This window comes from Rhinatrema bivittatum, chromosome 3 (assembly GCF_901001135.1).
Source record: "Rhinatrema bivittatum chromosome 3, aRhiBiv1.1, whole genome shotgun sequence".
NCBI lineage: Eukaryota > Metazoa > Chordata > Amphibia > Gymnophiona > Rhinatrematidae > Rhinatrema > Rhinatrema bivittatum.
In genome coordinates this window covers 417,731,797-417,755,491 of record NC_042617.1, presented here as the reverse complement: position 1 = coordinate 417,755,491, position 23,695 = coordinate 417,731,797, and the positions used below count along the sequence as shown (strand labels likewise).

General features: G+C 43.0%; 2 protein-coding genes across 11 annotated transcripts in view; one reads left to right on the top strand and one right to left on the bottom strand.

Annotated features, from left to right (window-relative positions):
* The window catches only part of MCPH1 (microcephalin 1), a 714,835-nt gene that overhangs the window by 417,645 nt on the left and 273,495 nt on the right, over positions 1-23,695 (top strand). The window contains exon 13 of one of the 10 annotated variants that reach the window (XM_029595744.1): positions 11,810-12,003. The exons of the other annotated variants lie outside the window; for them this stretch is intronic. Within the exon in view, the coding sequence (XP_029451604.1) occupies positions 11,810-11,962 (153 nt within the window). The 3' untranslated portion in view covers positions 11,963-12,003. Of the gene's footprint in view, positions 1-11,809; positions 12,004-23,695 lie in introns of those variants that run through there. 10 annotated transcript variants of the gene reach the window in all.
* ANGPT2 (angiopoietin 2) overlaps positions 1-23,695 on the bottom strand; it is a 201,989-nt gene that overhangs the window by 65,844 nt on the left and 112,450 nt on the right. The window contains 1 exon segment of the mRNA XM_029595750.1: positions 18,433-18,554. Coding sequence (XP_029451610.1) covers positions 18,433-18,554 — 122 coding nt within the window.

The following is a 23,695-nucleotide window of genomic DNA, read 5'->3' as shown; positions in this document are numbered from 1 at the left end:
TTATTTATTTATTTATTTATTTATTTATTTATTTAAAATAATTTATATACCGGAGGTTCCTGTATAATATACATATCACCCCGGTTCACAAAGAACAGTAACTATCACTACAAATAGCGGTTTACATAGAACAGAATAAAAGAAGTTTTACATTGAACAAAAACTAAGTAAACAAGTTTTTACATTGAAGTCAGCATGTGTAAATTTCTGATTAACAAAGGAAGAAAAAAATAGATCTGAATAACTCGTTGTGGGCTTGAAAAGACTTTTCTTCGTGTTCTTGGCTCTAGGGGAAAGCTTGTTTGAAAAGCCAAGTCTTAAGTTTCCCTTTAAATGTAGGGTGGCATGGTTCCAAACGAAGGTCTGGAGGGAGCGAGTTCCAAAGTGAAGGGCCCGCTGTGGATAATGCACGTTTCCTCAGAACGGATTTCGCAGGTTGTGTGATTAGTCTGTTCTGATAGGCGCTTCTGGTTGGTTTCACAGATGTGTGTAATTGAATTTGGAATGTTAGGTTGAGAGGTGCGATGTTGTGTAAGGCCTTATGTATCATCATTAAAGACTTGAACTGGATCCTGCATTTAATCGGAAGCCAGTGGAGATGGTGGAGAATTGGGGTGATATGATCTCTCTTTTTGGCATTTGATAGAATTCTTGCAGAGGCGTTCAGGACCATCTGAAGTGGTTTGATGGTGCATGCTGGAAGGCCTAGGAGGAGAGAGTTACAGTAATCCAGCTTTGGGAGTATGATGGCTTGTAAAACCATGCGGAAGTCTCTGTATAGGAGGAGAGGTTTGAGTTTCTTTAATGTTTGAAGTTTAAAGAAACATTCTTTTGTTGTGTTGTTGACGAATTTGTTGAGACTGAGTCTGTTGTCTATGATGACTCCCAGGTCTCTAACTTGTTGCGTGGTGGAGAGCCCTGCGGTGACCGGATGTTGATTAGTGTTAGAATGTGAGGAAGGGGTATAGTTTTCCGGAGTTATAATGAGGATTTCAGTTTTGTTTTTGTTTAGAACCAAGTTGAGGCTGGTGAGTAGATTGTTGATAGCTGACAGACATTTATTCCAGAATGATATGGCTTTGTGTATGGAATCTTCTATAGGGATGAGGATTTGAATATCATCCGCGTATAGGTAATGTCTTAGCTTAAGGTTAGTGAGAAGTTGACAAAGTGGGAGTAGATAAATATTGAAAAGAGTCGGGGAGAGGGATGATCCTTGTGGAACCCCCCTTTTGGATTCGATGGTGTGGGACTCTTTGTTGTTTATCTTGACCTTGTATGTTCTGTTCTCCAAGAACGATTTGAACCAGTTAAAAGCTACTCCTGCAATGCCGATGTCTATTAGGCGTTGCAGGAGGCATGAGTGGTTAACGGTATCAAACGCTGATGAAAGATCCAGGAGAGCGAGGAGGCAAGGTTGGCCCTTTTCTAGGTTGAAAATGATAGTGTCTGATAATGATGTTAATAATGATTCGGTATTCATAGACTTACGAAAGCCAAATTGGTTTGAGGTGAGGATGTTGTTTTCGTCAAGATATTCTGTAAGTTGTTTGTTTACAACTTTCTCCATAACTCTGGCAATCAACGGGAGGTTTGCTATGGGTCTAAAGTTTGCTGGGTCTGAGGTGGGTAAGTTGGGTTTTTTGAGGAGCGGCTTGAGCATGGCTAACTTGAGTTGGTTCGGGACATGTCCTTGAGTGAAGGAGCAGTTAATAATGTCTGCTAAAGGTTTGGCTATGGTGTTGGAGATCAGACTCAGTTTGTTGGATGGAATATGGTCTGATGGATGGGAGGATGGTTTTATCTTCTTGAGAATATTCTCTATTTCTAGAGTGGATGTGAGCTCAAAAGTGTTGAGCACTGTTAGTGAAGTGTTAGGTTGTTTGACATTTGGGTGCGATGGTTGTTGATCTGTTGGGAGTGGTGGTTGAGCGGTTGAATGAGGTGTTTGTTGAGTGGGTGATTGCGAAGATTGGGGGGTGAGGTTGATTACGTGTTTTGGATGTGTAGATGGTCCCTTGAGGGGGGCTAGAAGTGAAGTGATTTTGTTGTCGAAGAAGTCTGCCAGTTCGTTCGCTTTGAGTGCTTGATCGTCTGGAATGGTAGGTGCTGGGGGTTTTGTGAGGGTTGATACATAGGAGAAAAGAGCTCTTGAATCAAAAATGAGGTGGTGGATTTTTTTGGAGAAGAATATTCTCTTTGTTGTGTTGATGTTGTTTCTGTATGAGTTAAGGCATGATTTGTAGATGAGGAGAGTGGTTGTAGATGGGTTTTTTTGCCAATTTTGTTCCTTGCATCTCAACTCGTGTTTATGATTTTTTAGCTCCGGTGTGAACCAGGGTCTCCTGTTGTCTTTGATTGGATTGATAGATTTAGTTGTCATGGGGCAAATTTGATCTGCAACCTTTTTAGTGATGTTGGTCCATGATGAAGTTGCTGAGTTTACGTCGGATAGGTCTAGGTGCTCAAGTTCCTTGGCTAGGTGTTCACCGAGTTGGTCTCCTGAGCACTGTTTCCTAAGCGATATAGTTATAGGTTGTGTGGATTGTGGTGGAAGTTCTTTTATTTTTAAAACCGATGATATAATTCGATGGTCTGACCAAGGTATTGGAGTGCAAGTTGGAGTGGTGTGGGTTGTGATACCTTCATTTATAAAGATAAGGTCCAGCGTATGGCCTGCTTTGTGGGTTGGTTCAGTCACTATTTGTCCGAAACCCATATTGTTGAGAGAGGAGAGAAAAGTTTTACAGTTGGTAGAATGAGGTTGGATATCTACGTGCAGATTAAAATCTCCCATGAGGATGGTAGGTTTCGTGGAATTTAGGTGTTTTGCTGTAAGTTCTATGATGGAGGATGGGTCAGCTTCCAGTATTCCGGGGGGAGCATAGATTAGGCCGATAGTCAGATGTTTTGAGTTGAATAGGGCAAATTCAATCTTTGATATGTTATTGGAAGTCTGCAAAGTCAGACCCAGTGTTTTTTTGGCTGCGAGGAGAAGTCCACCTCCTCTTTTTTTGGGTCTGGGAATAGAGAGAACATCGTAATCCTGTATGGGTAACTGATTTATTAGTGCAGTGTCGGAGGGTTTTAACCAGGTTTCTGTGATAGCACAGATGTCAGGTTTTGTATCGGATAGGTAGTCGTTGAATATATGACTTTTCTTAGTGATCGATTGCGCATTAATCAATGTGAGTGAGAAGAGAGTTAGTCCAAGGAATTGAGTGAGTGGTGTCAGCAAAATGGGCCTGAGCCTCTGTTGACGATTGTGATGGGGGGGGGAAGGGGGCTTTGGTGTTCTCCATTTGGGATTGTGTATGATGGGAATTGTGAGGGGGTGCATGTTGGGATGTAAGTGGTTGAAGTGGAAGACTGTAGGAATTGTTACGGTCAAAAGGAGTGCTAGGCGAATGTTGTCTGAAGAGAGCTGGACGAATGTGGTTTGAAGAGTGCTGGGCGGATAATGTTAGAAGAGTGCTGTATGTATGATGGGCGTATGTTGGGCGAGTGCAGTCCGGAGAGTGATGGGCGAGTGCAGTCCGGAGAGTGATGGGCGAGTGCAGTCCGGAGAAAGATGGGCGAATGTTAAGCGGAAGCTTAAGGAAGACCTGGTGGTAATGGATGGACGTGTAATGAGATGTTAAAGATCCTCTGAGGAGTCTGCTGGCAAAACTGGAAATTCTGCGAGCTTTCTTTGTGAAGTTGGTTTGGATTGTGCAGATCAGGGGCTTGGAGTCTCTGGTGCCACTACCTACCTGTATGTGGTTTGGTTACCAGTTCTTTAGTAGATAGCTGGGGCTTGAAAGTTAAAGCCGTTCTTTAGTGATGTTTGTGCTTTGATTTGTTGGTGCTGATATATTGAATGAGCTGGTAGGAGGGCAGACAAAGATGGAATGGAATTATAGAATCAGACCAAAGACCAAGATGTAGACTCGGGGCTTCCTCGGGGCCGCGCTGAAGGCCATGTGGTACATCAACAAACAGGGAGGGACGGGCTCCTACCTACTGTCTCAGGAAGCTGCGCAGATACGGGCGGAGGCACTCGAACAGGGCCACCTATTTGCCGGGAGTGGACAATGTGTTGGCGGACAACCTAAGTCACGCTTTCCATCCGCATGAGTGGTCCCTCAACCCCACAGTAGTGGACTCAATATTCCAACGTTGGAGTCATCCTCGCATAGACCTCTTTGCGTCACCTCAAAACCGCAAGGTAGATAACTTTTGCTCTCTCACTCGCAGCCAACACTCTCAGCCAAGAGATGCATTCTCCCTCTCATGGGCAACCGGTCTCCTATATGCATTCCCTCCACTTCCACTTCTCTCGAAGACTCTCCTGAGGTTACGTCAGGGCAAGGGATGCATGATCCTGATAGCACCTCATTGGCCTCGCCAAGCATGGTATCCAATCCTTCAGGATCTCTCCATTTGCAGGCACATTCCCTTGGGAAAGGACCCGCTTCTGATCATTCAGAACGGCTGGTGCCTATGCTACCCCAATCTTCAAGCTTTGTCCCTGACGGCCTGGATGTTGAAAGGTTAATTCTTCAGCCACTTAACCTTTCGGAGCCAGTTTCCTGTGTCCTGATTGCTTCACAGAAGTCTTCCACTAGAAAGTCTTACCTATACAAATGGAACAGGTTTACGTCATGGTGTTCTTCTCAATCCCTTGATCCCTTTACCTGTTCCACCACGAAGTTTCTAGACTATCTCTGGCACTTGTCAGAATCAGGTCTAAAAACGTCCTCCATCAGAATGCATGTCAGTGCGGTGGCCGCCTTCCATAAAGGTGTCGGGGACGTTCCTGTTTCGGTACAACCCCTCGTGACACGTTTTCTGAAAGGCTTGCTTCACCTCAAGCCTCCACTGCGTCCTCCGGCCCCTTCCTGGGACCTCAACCTGGTTTTAGGTCGGCTTATGAAACTATCATTCGAGCCTCTCCAATCCTGTGATCTTCGCTTTCTCACATGGAAAGTGATTTTTCTTCTGGCGATAACATCTGCTTGCAGAGTTAGTGAGTTACAGGCCCTAGTTACCTATCCGCATTACACTAAACTTCTGCAGGACCGGGCAGTACTCCACACTCACCTTAAGTTCTTGCCTAAGGTAGTATCGGAGTTTCACATTAATCAATCCATTATACTACCTACCTTCTTTCCCAGGCCCCACTCCAATCCAGGAGAACAGGCTCTGCATACCCTTGACTGCAAATGGGCTCTAGCCTTCTATCTAGACCGTACAGCCGCCCACAGGAAAAGCACTCAATTGTTTGTCTCTTTCCATTCCATCAAATTGGGGCAGCCTGTGGGTAAGCAGACTCTCTCGTCCTGGTTAGCGGACTGCATATCCTTTTGCTATCAGCAAGCAGGCATTCCACTTCAAGACCGTGTTGAGGCACACTCTGTGAGGGCCATGGCGACTTCAGTAGCGCACCTACGCTCGGTACCGCTTCCTTGTCTAAGCATAATTGCCATTATTGCTTAGACAAGGCCGGAAGACAAGATTCCATCTTTGGCCAGTCTGTCTTGCGCAACCTTTTTACTACTTGATGTACCAACACCCTTCCGCCTTCCCGTTAGGGTTCAGGATGCCCTCTACCAAATTCCACCCCAGTCCTTGTGCCTATTGCACATCTTGGGTACATTTGGTGAATTTCTCGGACATCCTCAGCTCAGTACTCACCCATATGTGAGGACTACCATCCTGCTTGTCCTGTGAGAAAGCAAATGTTGCTTACCTGTAACAGGTGTTCTCACAGTACAGCAGGATGTTAGTCCTCACGAAACCTGCCCGCCACCCCGCGGGGTTGAGTTCGTTACGTTTTCTTATTTTCTTTTTCGGCACTTCCTGTAGTTTAAACAAGACTGAAGTGGGACCCCTGCTGGCTGCAGATTTAGTGCCATGCTGGGCATGCCCAGTAGGTGCCAGTCAAAGTTCTAGAAACTTTGACAAAAGTATTCCGTGATTGGGCTCCATCCTATGATGTCACCCATATGTGCTGTCCTGTGAGAACACCTGTTACAGGTAAGCAACAGTTGCTATCTTTAGTGAAAGTAAGTGTTGCATCGTCACTCTCTGTACCTTAAATGGAAATTAAACAACCATTTAGGGGTCCATATTCAGTGAGCAGGAAAGTTACCCAGGAAATGTAACCTGGCTGTTCATAATAATAAACTCAGATAAGTGTTCCATTAGATATATCTAGCTAAAGTTACCCAGGTGGTATTAGGACAGCTGTTTTTTTTACCAAACTCATCCAACTAGCTTTGGTCTGGTAGCAGTGAGTGTCAGCACTCACTGGCTAAAATTTAGCTATGCCCCCCCCCCCCATCACAGCCTGTTTTTTATCTGACTATATTTTACTTGGGTAAAAAGTTACCCGGGCAAAATGTATTTGGGGAACAGGGGGAAATGTTCAATTCTCAGTTGTCTGAGTAATTCAAAAAGTTACCGAGAATATGGCCCTTTGACTTTAGACCTCTTAATGTTCTGAGGGATTATATGTTCTTACACTTCCAAACTTGTTTATACGGAAATTTAATTTAGGTTACAGTGTTCTGTCCTTTATTTTTACTGCTTTAAGTGTTTCATCCGCATTTTGTGATTGTAAATAATATTAAAGTGCCACCTAAAGCACAAAGAATAAAGATTCAAGTCAACAATTAGAATGGGTTAATCTCCTATGTAATGAATAGAAGCACAACTAATAAACTAAACATTGTGTTTCTTCACACCCATATGAACATTTAAATTTGGAATGATCCTATCACAGTAAAGCTACAATATAAGGGGAGAACATAAGAAATTGCCATGCTGGGTCAGACCATCAAGCCCAGCATCCTGTTTCCAACAGAGGCCAAACCAGGCCACTAGAACCTGGCAATTACCCAAATACTAAGAAGATCCCATGCTACTGATGCAATTAATAGCAGTGTCTATTCACTAAGTAAATTTGATTAATAGCTGTTAATGGACTTCTCCTCCAAGAACTTATCCAAACCTTTTTTGAACCCAGCTACACTAACCGCACTAACCACATCCTCTGGCAACAAATTCCAGAGCTTAATTGTGTGTTGAGTGAAAAATAATTTTCTCCGATTAGTCTTAAATGTGCTACTTGCTAACTTCATGGAATGCCCCCTAGTCCTTCTATTATTCAAAAGTGTAAATAACCGATTCACATCTACTCGTTCAAGACCTCTCATGATCTTAAAAACCTCTATCATATCCTCCCTCAGCTGTCTCTTCTCCAAGCTGAACAGCCCTAACCTCTTCAGCCTTTCCCCATAGGGGAGCTGTTCCATCCCCTTTAGCATTTTTATTGCCCTTCTCTGGTGATTTTATTTTCAAAATTGCTAAATTTAAGATTTAGGAAAAAGTTCCACAGTGATTTTTGCACAAGATTTTGCTTGTACAATTTTTTTCTGGCACATTTTTTTTCTAGCACGGAAGTTACAGGAAATTAAATTCTTGCACAAAATATATGCTGTTTCAAAATTGTACAATGCAAATTTTTATTCTTTTTCTCTTTAATGCTCTACATTTACCTAAAACCTAGAAGGTGGATTTTCAAAGAAATTATGCCTGTAAATGTAACATACTATTATAGCAAATTCAGAATGCTATTTACCTGCGTTAAGTACACTTATGCCCATAAAACCTATTGATAATTCAATGGCATTTTTGTAGCAATTTTCAAAAGCCCCCTTACATAGGTAAAGTGCATTAACACATGTAAAACTCAGTTTTAAGCATGTAAATACTTTTGAAAATTAGCCCTAAGACTGGCTAGAGGCATTGCAGGATACTTACTGAAATTAGGGCCCTCTGTTCCCCTCTGGAGATGAGGGAGTGGAAAAGAACCTCTGAAGACATACCTTTCTTTTTTTTTTTTATTTGGTTTTTTATATAATACAAAGGTTATTTTACACAGAACTACATTTCAATTAACATGAAACATTGGTACAGTGTAATGAAATAGAGATACATTTAATACAACAATGAAGTCACAATGAAACTGTGATATATCAAAATGGAAGTCGATGAACAATAATGACACTTAACCAACACACACCAGTCATATGAAGAATTCAAGCAAACTTGTGAATGAAAAAATGATCATTAATACTCATACTTTAATTCCCCATCTTTGCAGTCTGTGTTATGGGCCTGAAACACTATAGCTAAAGCTAAGATAATTAAACCTAGAATGGGAATCCAAATTTTCGCCCCAGCTCTCTCTCCACCCCCTTCCCCCTCCCTCCCTCTGTGCATAGGGTACTTATAGGATAATCAGCCTGTATATTTAGACTGCTAAGTGTAGAAAGAGAAACCAGAAGCCAGATATAGGAGAAGCCAACAAACGAGATATATGAGAAGTGACAAGATCTATTGATTAGGAATAAAATTCTGTAGTTTAAAGTCCCTTCTACCTTGGGCATAGCATACCATGGAGTTTTTCCAATCAACCAAATTAGCCTTGCAAGACCCTCCCGGAGCTACCAGTGAAGTCTTCTCTGTGTTATATTCCTGAAAATCTCCAACGCCTCCGATTTATCCGCATTGATTTTAAGTCCTGAAAATGTCCCATAATCAGTTTGGTATGCCAATACACGGGGGAGTGACGATTGTGGATGAGTACAAAAAATCAAAATGTCGTCCGCAAAGGCCGCCACCTTAAATTGAGGTCCCGAGCTGGCCAGCCCTGTGATATTGTCATCTTCGGATATGATTTGTAATAAGGGGTCAATGGCCATAATATACAGCAAGGTGGATAAGGGGCATCCTTGGTGGATTCCCCTTTGTGGGATAAATGCTTGTGAGGTATGACCATTGGCGAGGATGTGCGAGGTTGGGATTGTGTATAGAAGGGATATATAGTTGAGATTTCTTTGTCGCCCAAAGCGTTTTAACATCGAGAAAAGATAGCCCCAAGAGACCCAATCAAATGCTTTTTCCGAGTCAAAGCTAACTGCCATGGCCGGAATTTGGTGAGTTTGACAGTAAGCAATTGCTATGATAATCTTAGTGATATGTGAACTAGGCATCCTCCCTTTAACGAAGCCCACCTGATTAACTGAAATAATCTCTGGAAGAGTGGATCCCAGTCTTGTGGCTAATATTATAGCTAAGATTTTGAGATCACAGTTCAGCAGGGATATAGGTATATATGATGCTGGATGCACTGGGTCTTTGCCAGGTTTAGGGAGGATTGTAATATAGGCCTTATTAAAATTTGAAGGAAATTGGTGAATATCTATCACTTGCCTATAAAAGGAGCCGAGGGCTTCTGTGATTTGTTTTCACCTAAAATTTTATAATAATCGTATGAAAAGCCGTCTGGTCCAGGTGCTTTACCTGGTTTGCTAGTTTTAATGGCTGTTAAGATTTCGGCTTCCGAGATGGGAGAATTAAGACGCTGTAATTGGGACGGCTTAATTTTGGGTAGTTTAACTTTTGCAAAGAATGAATCCTCTTCTTTCATTCCCCCCAGGTCTATCTTCTGTATATAAATTTTCATAAAAAGACCTCAATACCTCACAGATCTCTGCACCCTGAACCGCCCATGATCCTTGGGGGGTTTGCAATTTTTCAATATATGATTTCCGTTGTCGTAGGTGTACTAGTCTAGCCAGTAATGCCCCTGACTTATTTCCATACCTAAAGTATGAGTGCTCCTTAAATTGGTAATTTTTTAGAGCCTTCTGGTGTAAGTAAGATTGCAAGGAGCTTAATAGGGCATAGTATTTAGCTGAGTTCGATCTAGAAGAAGAATTTATCATATCTCGCTTGGCACTCTTTAGTTCAGCATCTAGTTTTAAGATCTCTGCATGTAAATGTTTATTTCTACTCGTCACATATGAAATTATTTCCCCCCTTAGCATGGCTTTCCCCGTTTCCCAGAACAGGCCCGGGTTATCTTTATGTTGTGCATTCGATTCTTGAAAATGGTCCAACTTATCACGTATGAAATTTTGGAATGGGGTATCAGTTTTCAGATATGTTGGAAATTTCCACCAAACATTTAATGGTGTCCACCTATCCAAATTTAGATCAATCCAAATTAGTGCATGGTCTGATACCACAGCGGTTCCAATATTTGCTGAGCTAATTATGGGAAAAATAGAGGTTGAACCTAGGATATAATCAATCCTTGATAAAGTACCATGTGCTTTGGAAATGTGTGTAATCTCGCTCACTATTATGCAATACTCTCCAAAGGTCAATGAGATGCAAATCATGACGTATCTGGCTAATATAGATTTTCTGAGTTATGCGGGTCACTTTTACAGGAGGTGCAGAGCGATCTACCAGTGGGTCATGGACACTATTAAAGTCCCCTGCCAAAAATAGATACCCTTTCCCATGAGTCAGATTAGTTATGGTATTGAAGAAATTGGAATTTGGAGAATTCAGTCCATAAATGTTACCAATTGTAATCTCCTTACCATTTAATTTCCCAACAAGGATAATGTATTTGCCCTCTGAATCATGAAACTCTGAGAGTAATTGAAAGGAGACACTGTGATGTATAAGAATCGCTACACCTGCCTTCTTACCTACTGCAGGGGAGAAAAAATTGGCTCCCACCCAATCTTTTTGCATTTTCTTTCTTTCATCAGTGGTAAGATGAGTTTCCTGAATACATGCAATATGGACTTTTGATCTTTTAAGAAATTGTAACACCTTGGCGCGCTTTATGGGACTTCCCAGTCCGGTAACATTCAGACTGGCCAATCTCATATTGTATCAAGTGATGCCTATTATATTTCTTAATCTGTCAAAGATTGTCAGCAATTTAGGACCATGGGCTCCCCACCCTAAACCTACAGCCAAGCTCCTTGTCACCTGGTTATGCACTTCATTTATTTCATAGCTTACCCTCCACAGTGAGGGGGCTTCAAAACTCAGAAGGTGTATGTACCCCCATGCACAGATCAATACAAAAAAAAGAAAGGGGAAACACTCACTACCTATACCCTCCCCCCAACCCAACCCCACTAAACATATCATTAGTCTATCTCCATCTAGAAGAGATAGGGGGGACATGATACTGATGTGCTGTGACCCCGCTCCCCCAAACCAGCACCTTTCAATTAAACTGAAACTAAGCAACTTGTTGTACACCCAGCAGTATTGGGAAAAGAGAAACTGTGATGTGATCTCCAAATGTAAATAACATATTTATGAAAAGGAGCAAAAAGTAAGCAAAGCCTTTAACCAATACTTCAGTGGCCCTGCAGAGCACATAAGTAACTAAATTAAGCTCCCGATATCAGAGAGAAAAAGTATACAGCAGACATCCAGAGTGAAATGAGTCACTGTGGGAAAGGCTGAAATCTCCTGTCCGCGTTTTTTTTTTGTGATGTGCTCAGTCAAAGGCCATGACACCCGGGCATAGGAAAAATGTCCCGGTCTTTTACTGTAATACGGGGGATGATGCCAGAGGCCGCTTCTCCACGAGCACTCTGTACTTAAGATCTTACTTCAGGTCTCTGCAGCAACGAGGGGAAAAAACTGCCAGGTGAAACATACCAACGATTGTACGCCTCTTGTTATACACCCAGCAGTAGTGAGAGAAGCGAAACTGGAATGTGATCTCCAAATGTAGATAGTGTATTAAGGAAAGGGAGTAGAGATTTAGCTAATCCTTAAACCAATACTGCAGTGGCTCTTCAGAGCACAACAGTAACTGTAAAAAGCTGCTGACACCAAAAGGGGATAGTACACAGCAGGCATCCAGGAATGAATTGATTCACTATGAAAGGCTGTAGTTTCCTGACCACGGGTTGTTTTTTTTTCCCGTATTTCTCAGTCGGCGGCCATTGCACTCGTGCATGTGAAGAAGGACTCAGTCTTTTGCTGTAACACAAGAAAGATTGTCAGAGGCCACTGCTCCACGAGCGCACTGTATGGGAGATCCTACATCAAAACGCTGCCACAACGCGGGGAAAAATCTGCTGGGTGAAACATACCAACGATGGTAATTGAAGAAAAGAGAAACATGTGCTCAGTCAGATGTTAGCTCTTCCACAAACAGTCTCGCAGCCTCCAACTCAGAAAACACATGTTCCTTTCCTCCATGTTGGATTCTTAGGATGGCCGGGTAAGCAAGCTGAAATCTGATGTTCTTTTTATATAAGTCGGTGCACAGCGGGCTGAACATCTTGCGCTTCTGTGCCACTTGTGCTGAAAAGTCTTGGAAAATACGGATTTCAGCATTTTGGTATACGATCTTCTGCTTTCCCTGGTAAGCTTGTAGTATTTTTTGTTTATGTGCCCAATTCATAATTTTGGCAATAATTAGTCGGGGCCGCCCTTCCCCATCTGTCTGCCTGCCAAGACGGTATGCACGCGCGACACGCAGGGGCTCACTTAGGTCCTGTAGCGTAAGAGCCTCCAGGAGCCATTGCTCTAAGAAGGCTTCCAAATGTTTCTCTCCCGCAGTCTCAGGGAACCCTGCCAACCGTATGTTGCTACATCGTGCCCTGTTCTCCAAATCATCTATTTTTCCCATTTAGGTGTCCGCGATTTTTTCCAGGGCAGTGATTTTATTTAATAGACTAGCATTATCGTCCTCCAGGGTAGAGACGCGGCTTTTCACATGATCCAGCCGCAGATGGAATTCAGCTAGTGCGTCCTTAACTTCTTTAAGTTGGGACCAGAGCTCTTGGAAATGGCCATCTAGTGCCAACACCACCGCGTTAGTCACACTTGTTGTTAGTTCATTTTGGGAGTTAGTCGGTGGATTAATACCCGGCGAGGGGTCCGCCATTTTGCTTCCCACGCAGACAGATTTTTCCTTATCTTTTTTTGTTCCCTTCAGTGGCATACCGCTCGTCGCTTTCAGCATAAATTTATCTGTCGACATGGAGGTTTAGGTATCTGAAAAAATGAGTGAGGACACAGCCAGGATGCCTGTGATTTGTGCTGATTCAGGAGAGTGGGGCACGGAGCCTGAGCAGAAAACGTCCGCTCAGCTTCACCGCATCACGTGACCTCCCTACCCTCTTTTCTAAACCAGTGTTTGTAGCTGGCCCACAAGCCTCTGCTCCCTTAAAGGATGGGAGTATCCTGTTTAACCTAGTCCCTTATAGATGCAGGGGCTTGTGGATCAGTGAAAGGACACTAGCATCTGGGGTACTCGCACATAGAATCGGGGCTTGGGCCCTGTATGCCAGTGCCTAGCAATGTGCCAAAGATTGACCCATAGATTTATGAAGAACAAATCTTGCCAATACTAATAAGAGAGAGGTCTTCTGGACTAGTGGTGATCCTTTGCCAGAAATTGTTCCTGTTCTTCCTTTGCAGAATATTGGGCTTCAGTTTCAGACTGAGATTAAATCTCTGTATTTTAGATTTGGCCTTCACAATGAATAATAACTGCTGTGACTACAATGGAAATTCTTTGCCTTTGTTTATTAAGGCAACTATTCCCTTTTTTTGCAGTGATAGGACTATAATAGAGTAATACAAACTGTAGTTTTAAATGATTTAGACTGCTGCAATGCTATTTATGTAGGACTCCCTTAGAAAAGTGTGTGCAGATTACATATAGCACTGAAAATGGCCGCTAGATTGATCACAGGAAGTAGAAGATGGAAGAGAGCCGTGCTGCTTCTATTCTGATTATATTGGTTAGGTCAGTGGTTCTCAACCTTTTTCCTATCGTGACACACCTGACAGGCCACGCTCAACTGTCACTGCTCATTACAATTCACAGTGGAAATAAAAAGTCCGGTAACTATTTGTATTGTTTAAAATGATAGAAGGAAAAGATACATATTCTGTCTGAAGAGAAATTGCATAAATAGTAAACATCCCACACCAAAACAGCACCAATTTCCAGCACTTAAACAGTAACCACCTTCCTAAGAACAGGCAACACTGAAAATATTACACCAGGCCTTAAGACACCAATGCATCTCCTGTTAGGAAAACGGACCAAGTCAGGCTGCTATAGAGCCCTACACAGAAACTACATGCCAGCAGAGAACCTCACCTGAATCACTTGTGCTGACCCTCACCTAACAAAGAATAGAGAGACCAAAACGCATAACTAGAAGCATGCAGACAAAAACTGAATTGGGAACTGCAACAAGCCAGAGTCTCTGTATGCAGTGTAATAAAGGAAAAAAGAAACATCACCCATCCTTATAAAACAAATCAAGAAATATAATATCAGTAGCAGTCAAACTGTACTAACAAAAAGAACAGATTAGTTCGAAACAGCTGATGAGTGGAATATCCAATAATTAAAAACTCATAAAAAAATTTCTACATACCAATAAAATATTTCAAAATAGCAGACACAAAGACCCAGTAATAAAAAGTAAGGATACAAAAATTTTTTTGCTCTGCATACCTGGGAACATTTGATATCCAGGTGTCCTGAGATTGTTTTGAATTAGCAGGAGGAGGGGTGATTTGCTTGGAACTTTCTCCTCTCTCTGTCACATACCAGCGCTCTCTCTCACACTGGCTCTCAATGACACACCTATACACACATGCTCTCAGTCACTCACATATACACATGCTTTTTCTCTCACTTATATAGGCTAATTACACATTTGCACACTTGCTGTCTATCTTTTCATGCTTACACATACAGGCTTTCAATCACACACATACATGCTGTACTTTTCTCTCACACACAGACTCTCATTCACATGCTTACAAACATGCTTCTCTCTTTCTCTCACTTTTACACAGGCTCTCAATCACATACTCACATGCTCCCTCAACTAAACCAGCTCTCAATCACACACAGACACACATGCTGTCTTTCTCTCACTTTCACACAGGCTCTCAATCACATACTCACATGCTCCCTCACCTAAACCAGCTTTCAATCAGACACAGACACACATGATGTCTCTTACTTATACACACAGGCTCTTAATCATACATACACATGATCTCAATCATACACACATACTCTTTCACACAAACAGGTTTTCAATCACAAATTTACACATACAGGTTCCCAATCGTAAACTTACATTCATGCTCTCTCTCTCACAGGCAGGCTCTCAATCACAGACATATACTCTCTTTCACATATACAGGCTCTCACTCATTTACATACATGCTATCTCACTCACACACACATACACACACAGGATCCCAAACACACATGCTTGTAGCTCATTCACTCTCTCTCCCTCCCCGGAACTAGCAGCAGCAGCAGCAGCCTCCTCCCAACCCTAACCTCCTTCATTTTCAGCCCTTGCGGAGAAAGGAGTCCCATCGGCCGCGGGGGTTGATGTTCTTCTTCATTTTTCTCCGAGCCGCGCTACTCATTCCTCAGACCGCGCCTCTCTTCTGTTTTTCGGGCTGATGCTGACCACACTAGCATGGTCTCTTCTTCCCGCGCACTCACCCGCTGCTCACCATTTCCTCTTCCAGGCCGCGGGGGGCGGGAAGAAGAGACCATGCCGATGCCGCTGACTCCAGCTGTTCTGCCGTGTTCTGCCCAGACCGAGAGCATTTTAAGCCCGGGCGGAGGAGGACCTGGGAGCAGCTGGGTCAGCGAAGGACCGGGAAGTGTGGCGACAATAGATCTGAAATTATTCTTGGCCTTACTTAAACTTTCTTCATGCATTACATAATTTTATGTCTGCTTTGTATCTCTTCTCAGTTGTCTTTTTTTCAAGCTTGACGAGTCTTTGTTTTTTAATTTCTTCTACAGAAATGTTCATACCCCTAATGAACTCTGTTGGTCTTTTCTGGACCTTTTCTAATTGTATGTATGTATGTATATATATGTGTGTGTATATATATATATATATATATATATATATATATTAGAGGAAAACAGAAAGTAAAATGAGTGTAAAATGCAAACAAAGGGATCGATTTTAAAAGTGTTGCTCGCGCAAACATTCTCAAATGCGCACATATGTAGGCCACGTGCAAGCAACGCAGATTTTAAAAAGCAGCAATTTCTGCGCGTATGTACCCATGCAGATGCCAAAGAAAAGGGGTGGGGCATGGGTATTCAGGGGTGGAGTCAACATTTATGTGCATAACTCTGTCTTTTAAAATCAGAGGCTGCAGCGCATGTCGGCTTGGTAGCCGCATAAATTTACTGCTGCTCCTGATGAAGAGCAAGTCTATAGATCTAACATTTTATGGCTTACAAGACAGGGTGAGGGGTCTGGGTCACCGTTGGGGGGGGGGGGGGGGGGGGAAGGGCATGCAGGATAAAGAACCAGAGGGATCTGGAATATCTTGATATTGACTGGGCAAATTAGTGAACTGATTTGAAATAATGAGAATGTCTCTCGCATGAGAATGTTTTAAAATTTGTGTACATACAATCATTAAAGCTGGCAAAGCCCTATGGGAAATACACAAATTAGGTTTGATCGAGTAAACTCTTAAAATTAGGAGCATACTTATGCACAGTAGGGGTATTTTAAATCATACATGCATAGGTGCTTGCATGATTTAAAATTCAAGCATTGCTCTGCTCGCACGCCAATATAGGTGTGTATGGATTCACAAGTGCATGTTCTACAACTGGCTGATAATGTAGTTGCATGTTTCCTCAGTTATAATTAATGCTAATTTATATACTTTGTGTATGTGTGTTTATAAACACATATACATACAAACAAAAATTTATACTGGTATTTGCATATATATATATATATATATATATATATATATCTTTAGTGAACAGCATGACAGCAAGAGGAGCATATTCCTGGTTTCTGTAGTGAGGTTTACTGGAAAATATTTGCTCCCAATGAAAAACTGAATATGTAATCATCTTTGCACAGTATATAGTACAGGATGTTTTTCTCACATTCAGGATGCTTGAACACCGTAGTCAATGATCCTGTCCTGAATAAAACTCACACTCATCTACTTGTTCTCAGTTACTAAAATAAAAAAAAATTATATATATATTTCCACTTTTATGCTTTCTAAATTTTTGTTAAATTTTGCTTCAATAAATATGCACTATAGTTTCCTTAAAATTCTTAGAGATGTTTAGGAAAGGCCGTAAAAATAGAGTGAGAAAGAAACACAGATGTGTCATTCTATATGGAAATGCTTTTTTATCTTGCTTCGGAGGAAGAACCTCTGAACTCTGGCACATTTATTGTTTCATGCAAACAGATGGTATTTCCTCTATTGATCAGATGGGAAAAGTTGGTTATTCCATTAATAAGCTCTTAATTAAAAACACTTTTGTACCGTAGCTCACATTGCAGACAGTTCTGTTACATTTGAAACGGAAATAGTTTTTCTGAAATGTTGACATGTCGCTACATACCAATTACAACAAATTGTGGAAAAACACTGAATGCAGAGTTGGGTGCTGGCACTCTGTACATAACAGGTGTTACAAAAGCACATTCGTCCTCTTATATTTAACTTTGGAGGAACACAAATCTGTGATATGGATGATATTATTTGGGCCAGAATACAAGAGGATAACAAATAGGCAAAGTTCCATAGATAACCTGATACAATTTAATAATCAATCATATATTGTAATACATTAAAACATAAGAGTGGGAATGAGCTCCATTCCAGGCAGGTAGTATCAAGTTTTACAAAACTAACCCCATCATTCATCAAAAAGTGTTGTTAACGCATTGATAACGCCCACGATAAGGAAAAGGGGCGTGTTTATGGAAATTTTGGAGTTACCGCATAGTACGATAACTTACCGCTTCGCTATTTTTCACATCCTGCGCTAAGGGGGGGGAGAGAGAGCGCCTATCTACAAGGCCCTCATAGTAGGGAAGTATTTATATCTCTTTAGGAGGGCCACCTAATAGGTCGAGGTGAGATGGTGGTGGTTTAGGGTTTACGGGCCAGTTTTGCATGTAGAGTGAGCCATGCGAACAGCACAGTACACCTTGGTAAAGATTTGACGTCATTTGGAGTGAGGAAAGTCTCACAAAGATGAAATTTCTACTCCACCTTACCTTGACCTATTAGGTGGCCCTGCTATAGAGATATAAATAGGTGCACACAGTGAGGCCCTCCCCAGAGGCTTGCTGTCTCTCTACTCCACTCCTCCCCCTCCCAAGCCCAGAAATGGCCAAAATGCACCAAATATTTATCGTGAATTGCATTATGGCCATTTCGGGCATATCGCACAGCTTAATGCCAGAGAAAAAGGTGTAGTTATTTCCGGCGTTAAAACCGTGCGATAGCATGCGTTATGCTATCGCACAGTGCAATATTGCCCCTAATTTAACTAATTCCTGCCCAAACTTCCTCCCCAATCCCACCCCCAAATAATTGCATTCGCGCCATACGCTACATTGTTTTTCGCATGCGTTATGGCGTTATCGCATTATCGTGTGCATTAATGCCATAACGTATTTTGATGAATGATGCTATTTGTTAGTTTCCTTATGGGAAAGAATATTGTGCAAACTTAACATAATAATTCAAGAGGTGTATGATTACCTGTTCTTTTCTTGCAACTTTGTTATTTCGTTGGTTTGATCAGAAATCTGTTTTTCTAATTTGTTTGTTGAAAGAGAATGCTCCAGAAGCTGACGTTCAAGTCGTGTTGTTTGATTTAATACCTAAATATTGACATGTAAAGAAGCGGTACAGATCAAAAAGAAATCTTGTTTAAAAATCAATAAAAAAAAGTTACATTACTTCTCCCAGGACAAGCAGGATGGTAGCCTTCACTTATGGGTGACGTCACTGGACGGAGCCCTATCACGGGAAAATTTCTGTCAAAGTTTCTAGAAAGCTTTGACTGGCACACTGAGTGCACTGAGCATGCCATTATCCCTGTGTCCACAGGGGTCTCCCTTCAGTCTTCTTTATTCTGTGCTGCAGTTAGCATCTCTTTCAGGAGCTCTGTGACAAATTTCTCACAACTTTTCCTCACGGAAACACTTGAAGTTTTAGTTCACAAATAATTTTTCCCTACACAGGACTCCCTTTGCGTACATTTAATCGACATTCGGTGAGTACTATGCCCTGTTTTTCGGTCGGTCCCTGTCACCTCACTAACGGTTTTCCCGGCTTACCAACCGAATTGCGGCCTCCCTTCTCCCTATGTTTTCATCCTCAGCCCCACAAAGCCTGCGAGTGTCATCCTGCGATCCTCCACCGGGTTATTGGGGCTAGAGGGATAGGGACGTCCACGGTTACCATTGCCACCAGGGCCACTGTCGAGGCCATCGATACTGTCAATCCCATCCATGCTTCCATCGATTCCCTCGGCGCCTTCGTTGCGGTCGATGCCCCCATCGATACCGTCGGTGCCTCCATCCATGCTGTCCTGTCTCCATCGATGCTTTCATTGATGCCATCGATGCCCGCATCGATTCTGTCAGTGCCATTGATGTTTACATTGATGACACTAATCCCTCCATGAAGTCCATCAATGCCATTGACGCCCACATGGATTCCATCGGTGCCATCGATGCCCGGGTCGATGCCCATGTCGATTTCATCCATGCCATCGATGCCCGGGTCCATTCCATCCATGCCACCGACGCCCACATCGTTTCAGTTGATGCCCTTGGCTATTTCATCCATGCCAGCAATGCCCGGGTCCATTCCATTGGTGCCATCGATGCCCGGGTTGATGCCCTTGTCTATTTCATCCATGCCATCGATGCCCGGGTCCAGTCCATCCATGCCACTGACACCCACGTCGTTTCCATCGATGCCTTCGTCGATTCCATCGCTACCGTCGATGCCGCCATTGATACCCTCGATGCCACCTTCAATGCTGCCATCGATACCGTCAATACTACTGGAGCACCTAAACGCAATGCTCTCAACTAAACAAAATGCTCCATACTTCGGGTTCCTAACCAAAAACTAGACAGTGCCAGGAGCAGTGCAGGCATGGTGAAAGTCCATCATCGCTCGCCATCTGAGACAGTGAGGGCATCCACCTCGGCGCTTGGGAAAGACCTGGCTGAGCACTGTGGCAATCATTGTCACCGGCACAGTGACCATCCGCCACTGACGCAATCCAGGACATCAGTGGCATCTTACTTGGTGCTGGAGAATGACCAGGCTGAGCGCTGAGGGAGACATCGCTACTGCCACCGCCACTGTTCCGCACATCAGTGGCAGTTCCTCTGTGCTGGAGAATGACCGGGCCGAGCTCCGAGGGATACTTATTCCGCACCTGCGTCAGTCCATTGAGTTAGTTGTGAAGCGGGCCTGGGTTCATGAGTCCTGTGCTCCTCTGCTCCCGAGGTGTTCCCCACTGACACCTGTGCCGGGTACTGAGCCACCACAAAATAATGTTGAAGCACCAGTTACATCTAGCCTGTCTCCTCTGTAGCCGCGCTACCGTACCAGCTTACAGAGTTGAGCCAGATTTTTACGTCCCTCAGGCTGTCCTCGATGCCTCCCGAAATCCACGGAGCCATCGATATTCACTGATTCGTCCTTCTGCGATCCACCATGAAGGACGGTAAGTACTCTAATCCCACTTCAGCTACAATCCCATCGAGACCTTGTCGCTAAATTGGGCAACATGGTTTTGGAAGGTTCTAGGTCGCATTCTCCTCCAAGAACCGTATTAGTGTCACATATTGCTATTGCCAGCTATGTTTGACACAACACCAAGAGAACCTCTCTACCTAATAGGAGTCAATCCAAGCAAGGAGCTCTAAATTCTCCACGACTCACTATAAATCTACTACCTGGGATTTCTATTTAACTACCATTTCTGTTTAACTACCAGTTCTAGAAGCTACTATCGCAACGAACTTCCTGCCCAACAACCGAGCAGACATCCTGTCAAATTCCTACAGATCTCTGCGCGATGGCAACATAGCCTCAACCCCTCAATTCTTTCATTGATGGGCCATGGGGTTTTTTCACTATCCATTTCACTGATATGCCCAGACTGGCTATGAGTAAGATTCAGTGGATTTTCAAATATCAGTGGCTCCAAGCTGTTCAACCTCTTTCGTCCCTGATCCATATTACTGATCCAGAACCAAATCCTCAGATGGTCCTGGACATGGTCGCATTTACTTAGGGTTAACGAGTTTGAATCCACATCTTCCCAATCCAATATACGTCTATTCCACTCCATACAGAGTTTTACATCAACTTCCTGGAGCTTCGAGCCATGAGTTATGCCTTTTATGCCTTAAAATACTGCCTCTGCAACAAACCTTTGTGCATACAGACAGACAGCATAGTGGCAATGTGGTATTCGAACACACAAGCACGCACAACCTCTTAGCTGCTCTGCTAGGAAGCTGCGCAGTTCTAGCCTTTGGCCCTTGCATACTCCATGCATTCCCGGGCCACTTATCTAACAGACTTACCAAATGCATAAATGTTTCCATCCTCTCAAATGGTCTCTGACTACATGTGTAGTGAGCAAAATCTTCTAGCGCTGAGGTCAACCGACCTTGCCCTCTGCGTCCCAATCGAATCATACAGTGGACAGATTCTACTTTCTACACATGTATCGGAATGCGTTCCCATGGACACCTTTGCTCGCTCTGCAACAAAGGCCTCTTATGTGTCTCTTTTGACACCTCTCGTAGCCAAAACTCTCATTATGCTAGAACAGGACAGGGTTTACTGTTTCTCAGACCCACGTCCTGACAGCAACAAATATGCTTTCCCATTCTTCTCAACCTATCACTCCAGTAACCAATTTGCCTGCTCACAGGTCAGTCTCATATCACAGATTCACTGATGTTCTCAGGTACTGGTAGCGTCACAACAGCCTTCCACACATAAATCTTATCATTCGAAATGGCATGATTTACCACATGGCGCATACAAAAGGGTATTAGCCCCTTTTTCTACACCATTCCTTTTCTCTTACGCTTTCTAACAAACCCTCAGATTCTGGTCCCCAGACATCCTCCGCATGGGTACACCTCAGTTCCAATTCAGCGTACCACTTGGGAGTGGGGATGCCTGATTAACGGTTCAACCCCTTCTGAGTCAGCTTACCATGGGTTATCCACTGATTAAGCCGCCTCTATGTTCACTGGTTATAGAATGGGGCCTACATTTAGTGCTTACAAGACTCATACGTTCCCCGTTCGAGCCTTTGCATTCCAATAACTTTAACAGTCTGACATGGGAACTTCTTTGCCTTGTAGCCATTACTTCTTCCAACAGGGTCAGTGAGTTACACACCCTTGTTGCATACTCACCCAACCCTGTGTTCCTCCGTGACCGAGTGGTCCTACGTACTCACCCTCATCTTCTTGTTAAGGTAGACTCAGCCCCTCACCTTACTCAGAATATACTCTGCCCACTTTTTCCCCAACGCCTCTCTCTCACCAGGGCGAGAGGGTTTTCCACTCCTTGGACTGTAAGAGTGCACTAGCATTCTATCTAGTTCGCACTGCACTCCATAGGAATTACACCTATCTCTTTCCTTCTTTGACAAAAGACAAGCTGTGAGTTCAAATGGGCAAACAGACTCCCTCCAACTGACTAGCAAACTGTATCGAATTCTGCTATGACACACCAGGCCTTTCTCTCTAGGGGAGAGTGCAGGCACATTCTATAACGGCCATGACAACATCAGTACCACACTATTGTTCAGTACCAATTGCCAACATCTGCTAGGTTGCGACTTGTAGCTATCTTCACACATTCGCAGCCCCCTACTACTTATCAATGAATTTCTGTCAAGGCTCTGCCTTTGGCCAACCTGTCTTTAAAAGCTTTCTTCCACTATAATCCCCAACTCCTTCCACAACCACCTGCTGTGATGTCAGGCTGCCTCATCATTGCCAATAGCACCCCAATTATTGTGCCTCCGCACGAGTTGTCTGTTATTGGCCTGTTGTAATGTGAGTCAGCCTGTAGCTTGCTAATCACCCATATGTGAGGACTACCATCCTGCTTGTCCTGGGAGAAAGCAGAGTTGCTTACCTGTAACAGTGTTCTCCCAGGACAGCAGGCTGTAGTCCTCACGAAAACCACCCGCCACCCCGCGGAGTTGAGTCTGCTAACATTTATTTATTTTAGTTTTCGCTCGCGCTTTTTGCTACAGACGAGACTGAAGGGAGACCCCTGTGGACACAGGGATAATGGCATTCTGGGCATGCTCAGTGCACACATTGTGCCAGTCAAAGCTTTCTAGAAACTTTGACAGAAAGTTTTCCATGATAGGGCTGCATCCAGTGACATCACCCATATGTGAGGACTACATCCTGCTGTCCTGGGAGAATATCTGTTATAGGTAAGCAACTCTGCTTTTCAGACTATCTTTAGTCAAAACATATTTATAATACAAATATGTAAAAGACTATAGAAGAGGCGCCCTCTGGAGATGAGGAATCTAGATTCTTATCTTTCCTTCTGCAAAGGATTAAAGGACTGGCTCTTCACTCAGGCCTCCTCTTAAGTATGAAGAGAATATGACAGGCTTTACTCCCCTATAGATTTGTTTGCAGAATTTTGCAGTATTTAATAAAGTTTTTATTTTATACAAATTTATTAATTGTATTTGGATCGTCTCTGTTACATCTGAGATCTCCAGTATCTCTATGGTCTCTTTTATTGCCTGTAATGCTGGTGACAACTTAGTAGATAGTTTGACTTGCACAATGTATATTTTGTCTGTGTTTATTATTATTTTATGTTATAGTGATTCTTAAAACAGAAATTGTATATTGTAACATGCTTAGAGCATTAATTTGATCAGGCGTGAAACAAATTTAATACATAAAAATAAACATTGTAATTCCTTGCATTA